The 22254-nt window shown below is 37.5% G+C and overlaps 1 protein-coding gene across 4 annotated transcripts in view; it reads right to left on the reverse strand.

Moving 5' to 3' along the window:
- The window catches only part of SLC24A2 (solute carrier family 24 member 2), a 120680-nt gene that overhangs the window by 39482 nt on the left and 58944 nt on the right, over positions 1–22254 (reverse strand). The window contains exons 3-5 of one of the 4 annotated variants that reach the window (XM_074812797.1): positions 20030–20068; positions 18858–18966; positions 2766–2816 (exon numbers count right to left, since the gene is read on the reverse strand). In XM_074812797.1, the coding sequence (XP_074668898.1) occupies positions 2766–2816; positions 18858–18966; positions 20030–20068 (199 nt within the window). The remainder of the gene's footprint in view (positions 1–2765; positions 2817–18857; positions 18967–20029; positions 20069–22254) is intronic. The other 3 variants (XM_074812798.1, XM_074812799.1, XM_074812800.1) reach the window with 3 other exon arrangements.

Consider the following 22254-nt stretch of genomic DNA (forward strand, 5'->3'; position numbering starts at 1 on the left):
CAGAAATTCACTCATTAAAAAAATTCAAGACTTTACCATTTGTCTAGTTTTCAGTCTCTAACCAATTATTACATCTATGCAGCTATAGCCAAGCTTTCATGAGTCTTAAGATGCCATATCTGTGGCAGTTGAGTAGTCTGAACTGTTCCTATCAGTCCTGCTCGTGATCAGTTGTGGAACACAACTAGTGGGTCACAACTGATCAATTCCAGAAATCCACCTCACATGCTTTCTCCTTTAACTTTAAAATCTCGCAAAAGCATCAAATGAAAATATATGCAGTTTTGTCATGTTGTAGGCTGTTGGTGGAAGTTACTTGACAGCACAAGATTACTGAGAGGGTCTCTTCCCATCTGCTAGGGTATATTTTCTTTCCCAGTTGGGCCTGATTAATCTGCCATTAGTTTAGAGTCCCTTTCAGCCCAAATAGGAACAAACAAAACAATAGAGATCAGTTTCTAAGATCTGGAGCACAATGGCCCTCTGGCCATTAGGCTGTATCTGATTGTGTATTGTGATTTAACCATTACTTTTTGTCTCTGATTGTTCTGATGTAGCAGCAAGAAGAGCTGTGCTTGTGCTTCTCCACCAGAGGACTGAAAGATCTGCTACCTATCTTCACTCAGCGTTTGAGGACCTGGAGATAAGGATCTACTGTATTAGAAAAAAATCCATGGATTTTTAACTGGGTTTACATATTCCTGTGACTAACTTTCTGTACAAAATGTATAAAAAGCTCAGTCAAAAAAGGAAGAGAAAGAGGAAAACAGATAATACAAATAAGTCTGATGCAGAGTGATAGCGATTATCCTTTTGAAAATCCAAACAGAAAGTACAAAATATAGCACACTTTTATTCAAATACAGCTTCTGGGATACACTATTCATTACCTGCTTTGTGAAAGACATGTGAAAACAACGATGAGAGTTTTTATTTGAGAAGGTAAACTGTATCATAGACTCTTTTCAGTGTTGATACTCCTAAAGACAAAGGGCTTCCTTTCTTATTTTTGCTACTGGAAGATTTTTGCTATGGTGCGGTATGGTCCTGGATTATTTATTCATGAGGAGTGCTTTCTGAGATGACAATGAAATATTAACAGTAGCATTTTAGTATAGGCACAGTATTAATATATACATATATTTATTAATATATACATATATTGTATCATACTTGCATGGGTATTTTCCCACAAGTGGCGACATTTAACTGTCAATATTTATGAATATCAGAAGGTTACCAATGTAGTGACTACTTTTGAAATGGCAGGTTTAATACTTCAGCATAAAAAATAAAAACCTTAACATACACAATGCTGAAGCTACAATGAGAAACGACCTTCGCATCTTGATTGTAATGAAGACTGAGACGAGTCATACTGCAAAAGTTTTGGCTCTGGTAGCCGTATCTGGATGGCCTGGATTAATGAGTCATTTCAAGTGTTTGAAAGGTGTATTTAAACAACATAGACAGCACTGTTTGCCCAGTAAAATCTCCTCTCAGACATTTTTTCTTACATCAGTGCTACCCCTGTGAATCAGACGATGAATCTGGGCAATGGAGGGTGTTGTGGCAAGACTGCTTTATGAGCTCATGCCTGCTACAGGACAAAACAGCATCTTCCAACATCAGGGACAAAGGTGGAAGAAAGAGTCTCCTACAGTCAGATGCAGAATAGTACACTATATTTGAGTATTAACAGCAGATACAGAAAGCAGGAAATAGTCAGGTTATCACTTTTCCCCTCTGCCCCCACCAGAGAAATTATCATGAGTAAGTCATATAATTAAGGTTTTCTTAAAACCTTTTTAACTTCAAGATTAATCTAAACTAGAAAATAAATGTGTTTTTAAAAACAGAGAATTAAGCTCTTTGCCTTATATTCCCAATATTAAAAATAAATAGAAATAGGTGGCTACCTTTTCTACAGCCCTCAAGCTTATCTCCATCCTCAAACGTGCCACTAATTACTAAACTGAACATTCATGAAACCATCTGTCTGGCATTATAATCAGATAGCTGGACAAGAGGCCTTGATCCTACAGACAATCAGGTCTCAGTTCAGGGAAACTTCCAAATTTTAGAAATGCTGACTTCACTAGGACTGAATGCATGTGCTGGAAATTTAATACACAAGTTAACTGCTTTCCTGAATTAGTATAGTAAACTGCAATGCTTTTGATTCATCAGGAAAATTTCCTGAGATTTCATTGAGCCCTGATTCAGGCCCTTATAACTTCCTTCTTGTATTGCTAGAATCAGGATTTTAAATTGCATAATTTTGCATTGCAATTAAGTGTACAATTAATACTCCAGGAATAGTCACGCCTTGTTTTTAAAGTTTCTTTGTTATTTTTGAATAAGGCAGTAAACTGAAGTCACTTAATTGTTTTCAAACTTGAACATCCATAAACTAATTCATCTTCTTGAGTGCATTGTAAAACATAGCATAAAATAAGCATTTACAGTCTATGCTATACTGTGCTGTATAATTTGTGAGTGTGGTTTTGCATGTATGTTCTTTAATAAAAGCATTCCATTGTATTTCTTTATCTGGAATAGCAAAACTGAAATGCTGAAAATAAAAACCTGAAAAAAGAGCCATAACTGATCATGCTGTCAATGAAGACATGCAAAAAGGAGTTATTCCAAAATGGAGAAACTGAAAATAGCACTAAGAAAAATGAAGGAAAAAGTAAACACATAAAAGGTATTTAAAGGGCTTCAAAAAAAGCTGATACAAACAATTCTAAAGTATTTCTTACCTTCTTCAGTCATTGTGTCATAATATTTTAGGTTTCCATATGATCCAAGCTCTACAACATCACAGTAAAAGACACAAAGATAAGGAACCAGCAGACATTCAAGAAATGTACATGTTTTTGCATGTGCTTCATAAACTTGAACAGTGATTATGGAAAAAATTCCACAGGACAGTGAAACATGGATTACAGAAATGGCAGTGCCTTGCCCCATAGAAATTTCACAGGTCACTGGCTTTAGATAAATAATTTGCTAAAGTGAGATGTAGGAGAAGCACTGAAATCTAAAATTCAGCCTTTTCAAGGTGATTGACAATTTGGCACCTCTACATTTGGGCAAATATAATAAACCTTGATAGTACCTAATCAGCAGGAACTTTGGAAACTAAGCTCTTTTAACATTCCCCAGGTCAGACACTCAAATACTTATGTATCCAAATTAAACAAAAAATCTCAAACCATATAACCTAAGGAACTGCTCATAATGCTGTCCCACAAACATCGTTTTGATATCAGCGCTGATGTTGACTTGCTTTAGAGGGGTTACTTAATTTAACCACCCCCTTGTCACTTGTGAAATCATAAAAAAAATATTTACTCACTTCATCAGGTGGTATGAGACCTAAATTAATTAAATCATTAAACAGATCTGAATATATTGCATTACTATATTCTAGCAGGGCAGAGAAAAGAATGGAGTGCAGAGATCTCCAGACCTTTAGGACTAATATTATTTTTATGTGTGGTACAACATTGGATGAAATCACTTTTTTTTGTCTCCAGATGTTGCTTTACACTTAATTTCTTAAAGTTTGGCATATATGTAAATATATATATATATGTAAATACAGTAATTAATGTAGGTCTAAAAACAGGACAGAGAAATATTAAGCACAAGGAGGAATTTGTAAATTGCTTGTCTGAGGAATACGTGGATGATTTCACTCATCACTTCTATGTAATCTGAATTATTGGATATTCTGAATATCCAACATTTGATAGAGTGTAATCATTAAAAGATGGATACTTAACAGCTGGGTAGTGCTGTTTTCTTTGGAAATATTCTCTCTTCATGTTTATGAAACAGCTTAAGCAATGAAATGTACAAATGATGTCCAATTATTCTGTTTTTAGTGGATGCACCTCCTGATCTTTCAATATTTTTTCACACAGGTGAATTTCAATAGAGGTCTGGCTATTAGTTTTTAACTATAAAATACTGTGATGATATGCAAATGTGATACCTTGAAAGGTCAATTTTTTAAATCTATTTGCAGATACCTGAATCTGCCAAACATTTCTTAAATCATTTGCAGAGAAAGAGAAAGCCTTAGGCCATGTAACTAAAAAATACAGGATATTATCACTACTAAACTTTAAAAATAATTATGATTGGATTGTAACGATTTTTTCACAGACATATTTTATCAAAACCAGTTACAAATATTGACATACTCTTGCTCGTACAATGCAGTGTCTTACCTGCACATAATTATGCCCAATAGAACATGACATCGTTCTAAGTCTCTCTTAAGGCAAAGAAAGGTGTCATTTAAAGACAGAATTTAATATATTGTTTTATAATAATATACAATGCATATACTGTTAACGCAAAAACGTTCTTAGTGTTGCAACGTAATCTTTGTAGCTGCTTTTACATGAAAGAGCTATTGTCCTACCATCTTGATTTTAGTCTTAAGGATTTGAATTCCTTACCTGGAAGAGCTCCCAATAACTTCAATACGGACTTCCCTGCATACAGCATTTGGGACCACATGTGCTGTTTAATTAGGGCTCAATAACTGCTGACTCTACAGCCAGGACCTTTGCTTAAACTTATTCTCACTGATCTCTGCCTTGATGTGTCTGGGGTCTGCTTTGCTAGGACTTGGGGTGAGGCATCCACTAGAGGATGAAGACAGGAGTGGAAAGCAGATGCCGAAAGGAGTCCAAGAGTAATCAGAGAAATGGAAGTACATGCAGGAGATAACACTGCCAGAGAGGTGTTGTATAAACTCATAGAGAAAAAAAGAGTAAGGATAGGGTTGCAGAAGGACAAAGTTGAGAAGAAGATGATTGTACCATAGCAACAAACAAGAATTAACAGAATGATAGCATGAGGCCTCTGACTTAATGGATGAAGCAGAAGAGGCTTCAGAGGAAGCCAATAACAATGGTGAATTATGCTAAATCTCCAGAAGAAATAAAAGTGGCAGCAGAAAGGCAGGGCACTTGACATACTGGCAATCCAGTTTAGATCTATTTGCTTCCCATCTGAAGTGAGGTAGAGTAGACAAACTGGAAAGAAAAAGAGGGACTCTGACCTTACAGAGACTGAAGAGAAAAGAAACAAGGAGATGCATGAGAGTTGTATGACGCTGATGATAATCATGCTCTGCGCACTTCAGCAATTCAGCTAGGTTTAAACAAGGTTAATTCTTGCAGTTAGCAAAATTATTTCCCGGAAAACTCTAATCTTGCTGGTGAGATTATGTTCCTCAAAGCTTTTATAGTCCTATGCCCAGAGCAGAACATTTTATACAATCACCAGCCCACTGACTGCAATGCACAATGATGATGCCAGAAAATGTCAGTTGCACATATTAGCATGCATTGTTTTGTGGATTTCAAGATTACTTGGGTCAGTGCTGCTCAGCAGCATAAAAGGTCTGCTTCTATACAGTCTGCTGCCAATATATTGCACTGGCTTCTGCTATAAAATTTGGACTAAATCTGCTCTTTGGTATTTATTTTTGAATTTTTCTGTTATAATAAGATTCTTCAATATGACTCTAAGTAAATGTAAACTGAAGTACTTTTTGAAAAAAATGTATCGGAAAAAGTTCTCAGCTTTTAAAATAAAATGGAATTGAAAAAAATAAGTAGTGTGATAAAGGGTATTTGAGAAAATACCCCAAAATCCAAGAATTTAAAATTTGATAATTCCAGTTTCATGAACAGGCTATGTGGTTCCCATGGGGGGGTCATAGCAGACAGACTGGCTGACAGCCAGTACCTGCATCCCTGCTGGTTGCATGAAACAAAGAGGATGCAGAGACACAGCTTAACAGCTGATCCTCAACAGTGACAATCATTGAATTAATTTGTTCCCTTCTGCATATTTTTACACCAGAAGAGAACAGAGGGTTCCTGGTAATCCTGTCTGACATTCCTGAAGGATTACAACAACATTTGCCTTACTATCTACTATTCTCTACTGTGTATGTAGGTGCCATACCATATCAATGTAAACAGAAAGAAGAGTGTTGTTAGTCAACAGTGCTACATTATTTGTAATCTCAAATTACACTCAAGACAGCCAGCATGGCTTCACCAAGGACAAGTCCTGCCTGATCAACCTAGTGGCCTTCTATGATGGAGTGACTACATCAGCGGACAAGGGAAGAGCTACAGATATCATCTATTTGGACTTTTGTAAGGCCTTTGACACGGTCCCCCACAACATCCTTCTCTCTAAATTGGAGACATATGGACTTGATGGATGGACTGTTTGGTGGATGAAGAATTGGTTGGATGGTCACATCCAGAGGATAGTGGTCAATGGTTCAGTGTCCAGATGGAGATCAGTGACAAATGGCGTCCTTCAGGGGGGCCTGTATTGGGACCAGTACTATTAATAGCTTCATCAGTGACACAGACAGTGGGATTGAGGGCACCCTCAGCAAGTTTGCAGACAACACCAAGCTGAGTGGTGCGGCTGACATGCCTGAGGGACAGGATTCCATTCAGAGGGACCTGGACAAGCTTGAGAAATGGGCACATGTGAACCTCATGAGGTTCAACAAGGCCAAGAGCAAAGTCCTGCAGCTGGGTTGGGGAAACCCTTGGTATTAGTACAGGCTGGGGGATGAAGGGATTGAAAGTAGTCCTGAGGAGAAGGACATGGGGGTACTGGTGGATGAAAAGCTGGACATGAGCCGGCAATGTGTGCTTGCAGCCCGGAAAGCCAACCATATCCTGGGCTACATCAAGAGAAGTGTGGCCAGCAGGTTGAGGGAGGGGATTCTCCACCTCTGCTCCACTGGTGAGACCCCACCTGAAGTATTGTGTCCAGCTGTGGAGTGCTCAGCACAGGAAAGATAAGGACCTGCTGGAGCTGGTCCAGAGGAGGGCCACAGAAATGATCAGAGGATGGAATACCTCTCTTATGAAGAAGGGCTGAGAGTTGGGGTTGTTCAGCCTGGAGAAGAGAAGGCTCTGGGGAGACCATATTGCAGCCTTTCAGTACTTAAAGGAGGACTATAAGAAAGATGAGGACAAACTTTTTAGTAGGACCTATTGCCATAGGACAAGGGGTAATGGTTTTAAACTAAAAGAGGGTAGATTTAGACTACATATAGGGAGGAAATTTTTTACGATGAGGGTGGTGAGACACTGGAACAGGTTGCCCAGAGGGGTGGTAGGTACCCTATTCCTGGAAGCATTCAAGGTCAGGTCGGATGGGGCTCTGAGCAACCCAATCTAGCTGAAGATGTCCCTGCTCATTGCAGGATGAGGATTGGACTAGATGACCTTTAAAGGTCCCTTCCAACCCAAATTATTGATTCTATGATTCTATGAAATAATATACCTAATTACTTAGTTTATTTTCAGTGTTCACTCACTAAGTATTGTAGGTACTATCTGTGGTGAAATACTGATTTCTGCCTTTTAAGTGTAGTTCCCCAGGCTGCCATAGAAGGAAAGCATAGGCAGTATTTCTCTTTGCTGTTTTGCTACAAAGATCTCAGATACAGACTGCAGTTGTCCCTAGTTATGTCAGAAATGAACCTGGCTCAGAGTTTCTCAAAATACTCATAAGACATAGAGATAGCAACCTGAACTGTTTAAGGTGTGTATCCCTTCATGAAAAATGTGAACTCAAACTCTCAAAACAAAGTAATGCATTGTGGGTTCTTTGTCAAGCATAAAATTTTCACTTTGCATAAAAAACATATCTGTATGAACATTCATGTCACACTTCTCCAGGTAATTAAACAACTTCAGAGTTGACACATCTTTTATTCAAAAAAAACTGCTAAAGAGAAATCACTGAATACAATCCCCGCATTTTTAGTGCAATTTCACCACTGCATTTACTTGACCTTCCTTGTGTTTGACTTCAACAGTCATGAAGGCATCAAGACATAACCCTTCTTCAGCGTCAGTGGGAGCTTGGCTTAAAAGGAATTGCGAGGCATTCTGGGACAAGCAGATGGAGAGCATATATTTTTCCTGAGATTTCATACCCATAAATGCAACCTACCAAAGGGTTGAATAGGTAAGACCTAAAGGAGAAGTGAAATGAGAGAGTAAGGGCTCAAAATTGAGAATGAAATTGAGAATGAGCATGCAGCCAGGAACTGTAACTTAAAATCAAGCAAATAATTATTAAAAAGATTATGAACATGAAGCTTAACCAAGTGCTGGAGACAGAAGAGAATGTTTGTGTGAGAGGTTGCACACACAATTCTGAAAGTCAGCAAGTTCCTGACAGTTGAAGACATCAATTTGGTAATCCACTCTTCCCCTTTACATCTTTGTGATATGACCTCTGATTTTCACTTACTGTTGTCATCACGCTTAACAGGATCTCCTTTTTTTATTTGCATTTTTTTAAAAGAACACTGAGGAGTTAGGCCAAAGGACTTAGAGAAATTCATATTATAAGATCAAGGAGGATTAGGTTGCATTTCCTTCATCTTTACTGTCATTCTTTCTAGCTGTCATGGTCTTGAGAAAATTCAATTAGATGATCACAGACTTATCCATAAACAGAAAAAGGAGGCCTCTTCAAAGTCTTGCCAGGTAGTGGCTATTCAATCTAAATTGGAATCAAAACTGGATTTGGTTTCATCAGTGATGTCAGATTAAGAACAAAGAACTCTCAGTGCTAAAAACTTGTGAAAGATCTAGTGAAGATTAACGTTACAGGTGTAAAATAAGAATCCCAACCTCTAGCAGATCTTTAATAAAAAGTAATGCCTTCGTACTTAGACTGAAGCAAAACACAAAAAATCCCACCAACCAAAGGATATCACGTATTGTGAATTTTAAAAAGGAAGAATTCTTCTGAAGTAATTTTATGAACTCCATAAACCTCTTAACTTTCTCATAGAGTACTTATATCCCATCTGGGATAGACTGGGACTGCTGTGGAAGTTTGTATTTATCACTGCATAATGCAGAGGAGAGAAAACAAATGTTTTAAAAAGCTTTTTCTCCAATTACCTCCAGATAATCCAAACTATGTAAATTATAATTAAATGTCGTAGCCTACATTTTTATTTCTGAACCTTCAGACTGCCAGTTCATGTAAAATGGGGGCTTTGCCACTGAGCTGGTGCAGTGGAAAAAAAAAAAGGGATCTCTTTTGGATCTGAGTAATACAGTAAATAATAATAGTTGCATGCATTTTAGAATTACATCTTTTTGGATGATGCTACTATCATTGCTGATTTATTAACACTCCTAAACAAATAAAGAAAACCATATAAATGAGGACTTTCAGGTACCTGACCAGTAGGAAGTACATTGGGAGTAACTAAATTATGTAATACTTTGTGCATCTGAGCTCTTAAAATACATGTGGTCACCTTTCATCTTGTCTTTAAATTGGAAGCCCTCTATGCCTGTTCTTTCTCCTCACATGTCCTTACTCTGTTTTTTATTTTAGGTGTTTTTGTCCTGATAATAATCTTATTAAAGTTGTCTGCTTTTATTATAATTAGTTTATTGCAATTTTATCAAATTGGAGTGTGATTGCAAATATCATTAAAAATGTATACAATCATATCAGTAGACTTCTGGGCAGCTCAGGACAGTCACAACACCCAAAAGCAAGGTCTACCTATTACTCTGCTCTTAGTGCAGCATTTAAAATGAAGACTGAAACCTCACTGTTCTCTACCATCCATACTCTCTAGCAAATCTTCTTGTGGTGACAAAAGGAAATTTGTCAGAGGATCCACAAGGTTTTAATTGATATGGGTTAAAGAACAAGTATTTTTAAGGAGGTGATCAAAGGCATGTTATTAACACACATATGCAACAGAGAAGAAAGTAACTTAAATTACTACCATGTGTCAGACTCTGCTTTTGATATTTTTAGGTGCTTTTTTTTTTTTACATTTAAGAAAAGTATGCAGTTGCTTGTTCCTGAGGGCTGTTTCCTTTTCCATCTTCTTTCACTTATAAGTTACCTTTGTTCCATCTGTCACCAAACTCTTGAAGACAGGTGCCATACATTCTCTAGAATATAATAACATCAAAAGACAACTGATACGTAAAAGAATCGACCCTGAGTGGATGAAACAATTCCCGCTGACTTTGAAAGGGGTATCTTGGAAGAACTTTCAAATATTCATGAAAATGGGAATTCCAAGATGTAGAAGTGAAAACCTCATCCTACTGATGATATTGGGAGATTTACCAATGATTCTGATGGGGTCAGGATTTCACGGAGTGTCTGTGGGGCCAGGCACTGTGGGGTACTGCACATGTGTAACTCCAGCTGCAATAAATTCCAGCACTATGGTTTTCAGCATATCCAAGGAGAATCATGCAAGGGCAGCATACACTCCTCTCACTATCCAGACGTAAAATCCAACTAACCTGTGAAGGATGAAGTCATCCGCCATGTGCAAACTGTACTAAAGGAAATCTTCCACTTTCAGATCAATAGAAAGTTCCTTATAGCAACTATTATTCTGTTATGTACAGGTTTATAAATTATTCATGTTCTATGTTGTTAATACTTTTAACAAGGAAATTCAGAGTTAGGAAGAAACTGAAAATTAAGCTAAAGCCATTAAGCATGGAAATGCATAGTCAGGACAGCTGTACCCTGCTCTGGGATCACGCTTGTATTTAAATATTTATGTCTTCTTTGCACACTCTGTAGAGAATCCCAAGAAGAATATGCTGTCTGAAGAACAGGGCATCACTAGAAAATACCGTGGAGATGAGAGAGAAGAATTTTGCCTGCAGTGAGTAGCTTGAGTAGTTAAAAGAAATGACATGTAGAAATAAATTGGTGCGAAAACTGACATTTACCACAAAACAAACACAAGGATTAAATTTCAGATTTTCAAAAATAAATTTAAGAAAGGCATCAGAAAACTTCCATTATTTAAAATTTGCTACCTACAAAGAGCAATATTGATCTTAAAGGCAGACCTGTTCTTCAATTTTTAAGTAGCTAGAAATTCTATCTATGAAACTAGCAATGAGTGCTGTCTTCTCTCTGTATTTTGGGACCATCTGAACTTAAGCAGATCTGACATTTATTGCTGCAGAGTTTGAGATCATCACAACAAAGAGCTACATTTTGCCATTGAACTGTCAATTCTGAGAGAAATTGGTAAGGGTTTCTTTGCACCCCAAGTTATGTATAACAAAATCAATTTTTGATACATATCACTAACTATAGACACATTCTGTGGATTGGATAAAAGTTGCAAGCCCTCTCACCCTACAGTCATGGAAGTAAAGCCACTGTCTTTAGAAAAACCAAGACCAACGTCCCCAAAATATGAAAACAATGAAGTGATTCCTGCATGTGTGCTAAATAAACACTCAGTAAAATAATCCAGACTTCAGAAGTCTACTTCTTTGGTTGTGGATATACATTTGTGATTGACATTTATATAAATCAGCTGAACCAAAACTTCATAATAAAATACACTTCATTATTTTTCTGACAGATATTAACCATCTCTGCCTATTTAAACAGATCTGCCCTTGGCTGCACATAAGTCACAGTTTCTACTCTAACTATGCTGTTGCTCACTCTGGCAGCATGGGGAATTCTACCTACAGTTTTTGAATTCAGTTTGATGTTGGAGATACCTGTAAAAATACTCATCTCATCTACATTAACCATGCAACCTCAGGTACCTAAATTAGGAACACAATTTCTGTGGTCTCTACCACAGCTGAAAGGAAAAGCAAGGAGAAAGGAGGCCTCACTGGAGAGTGATGTGTCTCATCTCTTCACCAATCTCATTTAGCTGTATAAAATCATTCCCAGGAAAAAGCTTTCTTCCTGCTAATGACTGTGCAGAGAACTGCACCACTGCAAGCAATGTGCCCTTGCAGCAAAGGCAGCCAATAGCATCCTTGGCTCCATTAGGCAAAGCACTGCCAGCACGTCGAGGGAGGTGATACTCTCCCAGTGCTGGTGAGACATATCTGGGTGCTGAGTCCAGTCCTGGATCGCCAGTACAGGAGAGTCATGGACATAATGGAGCAAGTTCAGCACTGGGTCATAAAGATCATGAAGGGACTGGAGCATCTCTCATATGAGGAGAGGCTGAGAGAGCTGGGACTGTTCATCCTGTCAGGACAGAAGGCTCAGGGTGATCTTATCCACCTGATGCCTCCCATCAGAGGCATCAAGAAGAAGAGGGAATGAGACTCTTAGAAGTGCCCACTGACAGGGGGAGAGTCAATGGGCACAAATTAGCTGAATTCTGTAATTCAAGATGTCCCTTCCAACCTACAGGAAAAAATATTTTAAAACTCTGTGAAAGCTAGCTGCGTAAAGAGGGTATGAGTATCTGCCTTTGTAAGACATGGCACTCCATTCTGAAGGTAAGTCTAATTGCCCTTTTTATTGATTTCCTATCTTCATATCAGACTGAGATACCATGGGATGGAAATAAAGGGAAGACACTAGACTATAACTAAGAGCAATCAATTTCTATATGAGCCTGGCAGGGAGCCCCCATCTTCTCTGGCAGAAGTCCCTTGCAAACATTTCAGCCTTCAGCAGAGGAGAAAGCCAAAATACTCTGAGCGCCTTGCTCAGAGGGCTGTTTTTCCTGGTGGGTCAGAAGAGGAAGCAAGAACTGTTACAAGCTGGGTAAGAACAAGTGTGCAAGAAGGATGCTGAGCTCCTTTGCAAGCCCACAAGTATCTTTTTTTTTTTTAGTCTAGATTTGCATATTTCCTCATGTTAGATAAAATGTTGTTGTGCTTATAAGCCACTGAAGAATTATTTATCTTTGGCATGGTGCTAGGAAATGCACTGCACCATCAACATGCTGGAACTGAGGAAGGTAGAAGTGCTCATGTTACTTTAGCAATGCAGGAGTTGAGCATTATCCATGAGTTGGTGTGAGCTGACCTTCTTGGCCTTACTTCTCTGAGGATATAACAAATAAACAGCTTAAGACAAAAATGGTTCCCAATGGGAGGGAGCACAGACACGATGGTGCAGCTTATCTAGGCCAAGGGAAAAACAAGAGCACAATGGTTTTGCAAAATGAGACCAAAGCTGGAAGCCTGCTGAGTGACCAGGCAGGTGAAGGTTACCCAACCTTCTTCAGCTATCTTCGGGGTAAGCTGACATTTTTCATGACATCTCAGAAAAGAACACAGGTAGAAGCAGCAAATTAAGCAAAACAGTTTGAGGTGAATGGAAAAGCTGGGAAATTCTCAAGATCAGTATATAGGAACACAACAGGATCTAGTGAGCAATTACAAATAATTCACTACTATGTCAAAAATTTTGAGGATCACATCTTTATTATGAATGCAGGTTTCTGGTTTTTCTTTGTCAGAGCAGACAGTGACAGTACCATATTTTTCTGCATTCACTGAAGGAAGTGATAGAATTGTCAGCTCAGCTTTATCAACAGAAGGTTACTTCTCTCACCAAGAACATGCAGTGCATTTATGTTTATAAAAAAATAAAGCATATAAGATAAACAACAACTTTTCTGCAGAAGTACATCCTGTAGTTTTCCACTCTTTGGAAGTAGGACTAGAGATGGGAATAGGAGAGGAGTGCCAAAGATACCTACTTCTGATGGGACTGAGCCATGACAGAGATTTATATCACACTCATTTTCATGCAGAGGATTGCATTTGCATATGAGTTATATCCTTGTCACAAGGGAGCAAGGGAGTCAGCATCTAGCTAAATCCTCCCTTGCAGAAGATGTTTCGTTGGCCTGTAGCACCTTATCAGCAGACAGAAAAGGGGTGGCATGACAAGGAAAAGATCTCATTCTTCCTGTACCCTGCTAAAGCTGTGCTAGAAAAGCAAGGTAGCCTCAGGTTGCACTGGTGCTCTGAACCCTCACTTCACCACCAGTATCTTCCCTTTTCAGCTGAGCACCCATAGGAGCCTCCAGAGAGGAAAACCTCCCTCCACAAATTCTGAAGGAATCACTCTTTAAAGTAACCTACAACTTGTAGTGAGAAGGTAGGCTTACTATTCATGGCAGACACTTTCATACAAAATACTTCCCATGCTTTTCCTTCCCCTGCTCCCACTGCAAAACAACAGCCCTATTCTATTAAAAAAATGCAAAGACATCTTTGTAAATCCTACACTTTCATAACCCAGGAATATGTTTCAAAACAAGAACAAAGGTATCTGAGGTACAGGACTCAGAAGAAAAAAGCCACAGATGATCAATGATTGCCATGATTTATATTTGAGTTGCTTGGATTTTGGATTGGTGCCTGACCAACACAGCAGGTCTGATGATGCCATCCTTATTCATATGGGTAATGCTGTTATGAACAGTCCAGCTCACTAGTTGGTGAATAAAGAAAGGATTGCCAGACCAGCACTTAAGCAGAAGTAAATATGGCACAGGATTTCCTGGGGATTAATGACTGGCTGGGAGTTGATGATAGCCTGATGCACAGGCAGTCATTAATCTTAATCCTCAGGAAATGGTCTGTACCAAGGTCATTATTTCTGTAATTAGATAAAAACAAACAAAAATCTAATGTCATACAAATATTTATATCTTTAAAGAATGATGAGTTTTCAACTGTAATGTAAAGTTCATGTCCCATTAAGGAATACCGTACGCATTCATCTGTTACAGTAGCTGAACTCTTACCTTCTTAGAAGCTTTATGCTGAGACCAAGATTTTGAGAGAAGCCCTCCTTGTCTTAGACTGTTCCTTGTCTTAAGACTGTTAAATCCACAGCATGGCCACTCACCTGCCTGAATGCAAAGTGTCAAATATCCAGCAACTCCCACTGATCTCAGATGTTACCGATCTGTCAGAAGTGGGCTGAACACTTTGCAAGCCCACTGATTCCAGACAGTTTGCAAGCTGGCCTTCACAAGGCAGGCACAAGCCATGGCAAAATGACAGTTGAGTGGAAAGAGAAAAGGAAGGACAGGTTCACAAGTATGTAGTCGTATATCAGGATCACTCTTTATCTACATTTTGTGGAAAGTAAAAACTTAAGGTAATTTCTCTCTTATTTAATGTTTTCCTACTTAAAGTCAAGTGCATTTTTAAGAGGCTCTCAAAGTAGAGGTTGTCTCTGACTTCACAAATGAATTATTCATGAGTAAATATGATGAGCTGGTTTTCTGTAAATACATTGTATGTTAATGTAACAATAACACTGGGTAGGTCAAGCTGACTTTTAATAGGTCAGCTACATCCTATGGGAAGAGGCTGAAAGAAGGTGGGTGCAGATGAGTGGGATACAATATGAGGAAAGGCAAAGGAAATAAACAGTAGCAAAATGGGGAAAGAATAAATGAGAGGGGAAGGAGGACAGAAGTATGCCTAAGTGCAGGGGGTGCCAGAGTACCTGTGTATGTGTCAGCTTTGATTTACACCTTTTGCACTTTTTTCCTTTGAGAATGGCACTTTGTAATGTTCTCATATACTCCTCTTGCTGCAAATCCAACAAATACAGCTAATGATGCAATGTTTTTGACCTACTGATCTTAAGTCATCAACTGGCAGAAATACTGAGGGGATCTAAACTGACTAAAATGGGACAGAAAAATGTTCAGAGTGTCTTTCTGCTATTCCTTTGAGTCTGATCTGTACTTACATTAAATTATTTGACCTCAGGTACACCTGGTCCGTCAACTTTCACTACATGAGTGCAACAGAGCTAATTTCCTTTGCTTGCACAAAACTCAAAACTAACACGAATCACTCATTTATTTCTTCATGATGTCTGGGTTTTTTTGTAGTAGGAAAGGACTTGTGAAGTGGAGAAAGACATGAGGGCCAGAGAAAGCACCAGGTAACCCTACATCCTCCCAAATGATGGGTTTATAGGGAAAAGGACTGCACTTCTCAGACGCTTCTGATAATTACTACCCCTGTTTTCAGTTATTAACAATGAAATGCTATCACTTGAAAAATTACTTAGCTAGCAACATAACAGTCTGTTAAAGTAAACATGATGCACCAGTTGATTGTTGGATGTTCATTTCACACAGGAAGATTAAAACACAAGAACATGGTGAGAGTTTGGTAGGTAAAATTCATACAGAGACAAACAGATAACCAGTACTGTATACAGCAGTTACTCCTATCTGTTATCACACATATTTTTGAACTGAATGCAAGATTCAAGTACGATGCCATCTAAATTTGTTAACTAGTATTACCTACCTTGGCTAGTCACTGTAGTTCCAGCAAATTAAAATACGTTTTCTTTTATGGAGGTTTGCAGAATTATCTGAATACCGAATAATGAATGTAGACACTTAAAATTTCAGAATCTCAAGAAACAATATGAGTGTTCACTGGAGATATCCAATACTCCCTGTGCCTGCCTTTCAAACTGCCTGCAGTGCAAAAGATCTTGAAAGCCAAGTCTGCCTACAAATGAGGTGATGCCTCAGAAAAGGTTAATGACCATAATGTGTGACAGACAAGTGGGTGGATTTTTTTTCACATTTCTCCTACACATCTGGATGTATTTGTAAAAAACTAAAACCAGAGTTCCACATGCAAAAATATTTATTGATTGCACTCCTATATTGGCACTTTCATGCTCTCATTAATTAAAACTTGAATTTTGTGAAGTCAGTGCAAATTTGAAATATTAGTTCCTTTGATATTAACACCAACTTAGATATCTTCAAAAACACAGGCTATTTTTCAGTGTCTTCTTGGCCATTTCTTCATGGAAGCTGTGTATTAGAATTCAATATTTACCGTGAATGTAGGTAGGTTTTTCCTTCCTTTTGTACATTTTAATTAAGTGTGTCATTTTAATGAAACATACAGGTGGTTACTACCTTGCACTTATTTAAAGGCCACAAGATCTTTGTACTCCATTTTTTGAAGACTATTAATTCCAGGACAAATATAAGAGTTTGGAGAGGGAAAAAAAACAAACAGTAAAGTATTATGAGCAAAAAAACCCTGAAAAAAATTTACTGGAGTAATTTAAATAAGATTTATGCATCAGAACCATCTCTATCAATCCACATTGATCTCAGGTGTTTTACTGACATAATGAAGAACAGCACTGAGTGACCTGATAAACTTAATTATAATACCTAATTTTCAAAAGTGCTGGGCTTCTACATCTCCCAAGGTGGATTTCAGATTTCAAAACCCTTTTTTCCTGCACTGTCATGAAGGGGGAAGCCTCTGGATCACACTACATGGTGCAAGCTTGCTACAGGGGAAAAGTAGTGAGAAAAAGTCTGAATGCTGAACAATCTAGGTCTAGGAAACAAGTGAAATAAGCTTGAGCAATGGAAAAATACCTGAGAGCTGATCTTATTTCTGAATCTTTGTTAAATTGAAATTGAACTCCAGTCAACATTTCTAGCTTTCTCATGGTCTTCAATCTGTCATAAAGGTTCTGTTCCTGCTAATGAACTCTTCCCAACCTGCTTCTGTTCTCTCTTATTTTTAAAAACTATTTGATTAAATCTATTTACTGCTTCAGATGATTGTTATTTTTGTTTGTGTTAGCACTGTTTGAGACATCACAGATGCATCCATAGTCCATGAGCTTTACTTTAAGGGAAAAGAGGAGTGCAAGGAATGTAACGAAAAATTATAATTTTTCATTAAAAAGTGAAAAATTGAGATTGGAAGTCTTTTATTCCAGCAGAGTGAAAATCTTGACTACCAGGTGGGTAAAGATGAGACTTACTGGGTGCAGCACTTAGAAATCCCGCTCACCTGCTGAGGAAGCCAAACAAATAACTGCAATTAATTTCTTATGTTCTTTTCTGGCATTGAATGGGAATAGATTGGGTACAGTCTGTTGATGACTCCACTCTAAAAGGCAACAGACTTTGGCAGTGAATATTGCAGCATTAACCAGAGAGGCGATGTGAGTGACGATCAGCGTAGAAACAATGGCATGGAGATTGCAAGGGCTAAAATTGCCCTTGTGTTGACAAAATGAGTGTCAGCTTCAGCTTTTGAAGAGGGAAATGGAAAAGTAGATTTGCCTTGTCCAAGAGATACAGAGCAATTAAAAAAGCTGTACACAATGTTGCAATGAGAAACATAAAGGAACTTAAATGCAAGGAAGTGCTACGTATACTTTTTTATTGCTGAAGTTTGGAAGATCTCACTGTCAGTAATATTTTAAGTCTCTTTTTAGTCTCACAATTCCTTCACAAGTGCTATTTCTCAAGACATTTATTATTACAGCAAGAAAAGTCCTACAGAGAGAGATTCACCAGATAAACACCTGGCCTTGAATTTTTTTGGAAGTCTACCAGAAGCTGAGACTCAAATCACCCCACAGTTGCAAAGCAATCATGGTCTTCCTGCTAACTTCTCAAAGGAAAAAAACAAACCTACACCACACTGGGATAAAGCAAGCAAACTGTTAACATGCGTGTAACACAGAGGGATATTGTTGCATTTTTTCTAATGTCAGCATTAAACCACATGAAGTCAAACCAGCAGAGTATCATTCTTTTCTGTATTTCATATGACAAATTACCCACCATTCTGGCTTTTTTTTTTCCTGATATACTAAAATCAAAACAAAGAAAACAAAAAACCCTCTACAAAAGTACAAGAGAATAGAGTTTTTTTAACTTTTAAATTGTTACTGAAGCCAGAGATGAAGCAAAACAGTAGTTGTGATATGCATCAACCAAGTGATCAGTTTTAGTTAGCACTGCAATGAACACATTTCCTAAGTTGCAAGTCTTGGTGGGAGTATGTATACCATGCCATAAGAGTGCAAAACTCTTTCAGAAAATTCAGACACATTCAGAAAAGACTGGTGAAAGCAACAGAAATTCGAAAAACAGTTTCACAGGGAGAAGGGAAGTATTTGTTTGATTTTGCAGCAGAAAACAAAAAAAAAATTAATGGGAATACCTTCAGCAAGTGGGTCAAGTGTGTGAATCATGAGCTGGAAGATGCTGTTCCTCATTAGACTGTTGTGGAGAGATGCAGAGCTTCCTCCCCGCTGGAGACGTGGCTTTGTCTAGGTGGAAAAATAAGGGAAAGAATTTAGGGTTTTTTGTTTTTTCTGTGGAAACAGGTCTGAAACACTATGAATTAATCTCACATCTCACTACAGTGAAATATTTTCAACAATCACCTATAGGAGATTATATTAAACTATACACTGTATTAATCATTGCCATATGCATAGACAATTTCTCTGGAGGGGATGGATCATCAGATTAGTCATTACTCTCACAGGAAAAAGCAGGGAAAAAGAATACCCTGTGAAAACTCTTAAAGTGTTAAGAAAATAAAAACGTTATACTTGCATCATGAAAAATTCATAATTTATTTCTTTTTAGAACCTTGTGGTTGAATCCCTGAAGTGAGTTCTAATTTTTATTGTTTTGGTACATTGAAAATATGCATAATATTAAAATTATAGAGAAAAAGGGCAGAGAGTATCCTTTTTCAATGGCAAAATCCTAAAGGTCAGTCAGAGTGAAACATACATCTCGCTTTGGTTCAATCCATTAAGTACTGGTTGCAAAAACAGACTGTGAGTGTGGAAAGGCAGTGCAGACACCTAGAGCAATGGAGCTAAGATACAAGCATCTTTTACCTGCTTTTAAAGAAATTTAAAACATATTCTCAGATTCTTTTTCCCATGCCATTGTCTAGTACAATAATCAATGCATTTAATGTATCCCATAGAGTAAGACTGCTTTGTGGATAGCTGTCTGCTTGTTTCAATAAAAAGGATAATCAGACCCAACAGGCTGCTGACTAATAAGACCCTGAAATCCAATTACAGGGAAAAAGCAACCTTGAAGAAAATAGTATTTTGCAATAATACATGGTACAAGGATTAATCTTTGGTGTCATATAAATACTAAATGAAAAATGATAGAAACTGAACACAAAAATTAATTCACTGCTTTATCTTTGGAAAGAAATTATTTAAATTCTACTAGCAGCATAGGAGGGGAAAGAAATCCTAGTAATTTAGAAAAATGCTGATGTCTGCCAAATCAAAGTAAGATTTGTCTCACCATCCTCCTGAGAAATAAATGCTCAGACACATACTAATTGCTGCCTACCGTCAGTGTTTGGTCATCCTTGTCGCCAGAATTAGGTGACTGCATGAATGGGAAAAAGAACAAAAAGAAGTATCAGATGGAGCATGCATAGAATGGAAAGGCAGTGAAACACCACAGATGTCTGATTCTATGAATGCTGTTGTGATAGGTTTTTGTTAACCACTTGAATTAAAGCATCCTAGTGATCAAGTAAATCAGAGTAAATTCACACTGCAATGTTGTAGGAGTCTTCTATTCTCGTCAGTTTCTTGGACAGGAACTGTTGTCATTTCTGTGCTTGGCACACAGCAGAGAGGCTGCAGATCATGATGTTCACTTCATACAATTCTGCTGGGAGGGAAACTCCCTGTACATCAAACAGTTTGAGAGAGCGAGGACTGAAAAAGGAAAAGTGGTAAGAAAGCTAGGATGGACCGACTGTTTCAATGGAAAGCCTAAAAAGGAGTAACATTACTTTGCTATTTTGCAGGAATGGACTAGGCAAGAAAATGAAAAAAGGTGTTGCAGTTTAACCACTCCCCGCAAATGGGCATTTATCCCAAACTGGCAGCTCTGGTTAAGGGCAGGCAACTTGGCACATACTGCTCTGCCATGAAGGAAAATGAGACAGTGGATGGATTTTAAAGGCAATTAATACTTTCAAGCAAGTGATGTATCCTGGAGATGATTCATGATTCTTATGTCCTATACCTAGAACAACTACAGCAGAGCACATCACCAGGAGACACTTCTGAGGAAGAACAGAATTTGCACTGAAAACAAGCAAATGCAAAATTTTGTATCTGATTTGTAGTCCTGAGTCCTGAATTAAAGTATTAATTCTTTAACAGAATTAACACTTGTGTTAAACAGGAAGCCAGAACTTTTGTCATGGAATATGTTTCTATGACAGTTTGAAAGTTTTTCCTTTTTCTAGTCATTCTGCTTATCCTGAGGAAGTAAAAGAATAACCAGAACTGAACTCTTTGTCAAAAATTTACACACACCACCTAGCTGTGAATATTAACTTGAAGAAGAGATAATGAGGCAAAGAGAAGATCTTTGTTCTTTTAAAGGAACTACCTGTCACCTCTGAAATTAAGACTGCACTCCTGCAAGAAATGGTTAGCAAAAATAGGTTTTACACCTCTATTGAAGACAACCATCATGGAAAGAATTTTTAATGGAGTAAAAAGAAAAGAAAAATAAATTACAAAATCTGCGTTCTAAAATGTCATTTAAACAGTGGATGCATCTTAGAAAACTTTTGCATCCTGTGTGTATATACATATCTATGTATAGTGTGCATGCACATGCTGTTTAAGATACAAATACACACACACACTTGCAAATCCATGATTTGTTTTCGCATAGTTTGAGGGACCTTCATGGGAGGGAAAATTTATCTTGCAGCTAAATTTGCAAGAAAGAAAAAAGGACAAGCCAGGAAAAGTTCTTCTTGTCTCCAAAGAAGCGATTTAAGACAGTCAAGTCTTAAAGATCAGTGGGTATAGTTACAGAAGTTTGTGAGATGTGGATGAGTGTTCAGAACTAGAACTTTAATAAAAGTTTAAAAAATTATTATTTAGGAGTTTGAACTTTTAAAGATAGGAAATTTGTTTCTTAATTTTAATATTGAAAGACATGAGAATATATATTCATAAATCTGAGTAATTTGTCATTTCTACCTGGCAAAGGGCTGAAGAATGTCACTTTTCTGACAGCCAAGAGGAGTTGAGGGTATTCAGCATGCCTCAAAAATACTAAGCATGCTCTAGGCTTAATATAAGGGCATTCCTAAAAAAAAAAATTCATGTTGAAGAAAACACTGTTATTTACTTAAAAGGGAATGGGATGAAGGTGCACAAATGTATAAAAACAACTAGATGACAATTTGTCCCATGTAATTTAATTTGTAAAAGATAATTATGTTATAAAGAGAAAGAATAATGAAATACATTTTGCATATATGTTAAGGAAATAAAAATGAAAAACACATTTGAAGTAATTAAATTCTTCGTTAGTATGGAATGGGATATAACACCATGAAACAGATTTTTTAAATAGTTTTTTTCACACATGATTACTAATGTAATTGTTTCTGAGTTTAACTTGCCAGTCAAGTTACATCCTAGAAGAAATGTTCAAGACTGGAATATAGATAGAATTTTAAGGCAGAAGTGCCTCCACAGTTTTAAAAACAGGAATGTAAACAATGGTTTGACATTTTGGTGAGACTAAATACT

The sequence above is a fragment of the Strix aluco genome, chromosome Z (assembly GCF_031877795.1).
Source record: "Strix aluco isolate bStrAlu1 chromosome Z, bStrAlu1.hap1, whole genome shotgun sequence".
NCBI lineage: Eukaryota > Metazoa > Chordata > Aves > Strigiformes > Strigidae > Strix > Strix aluco.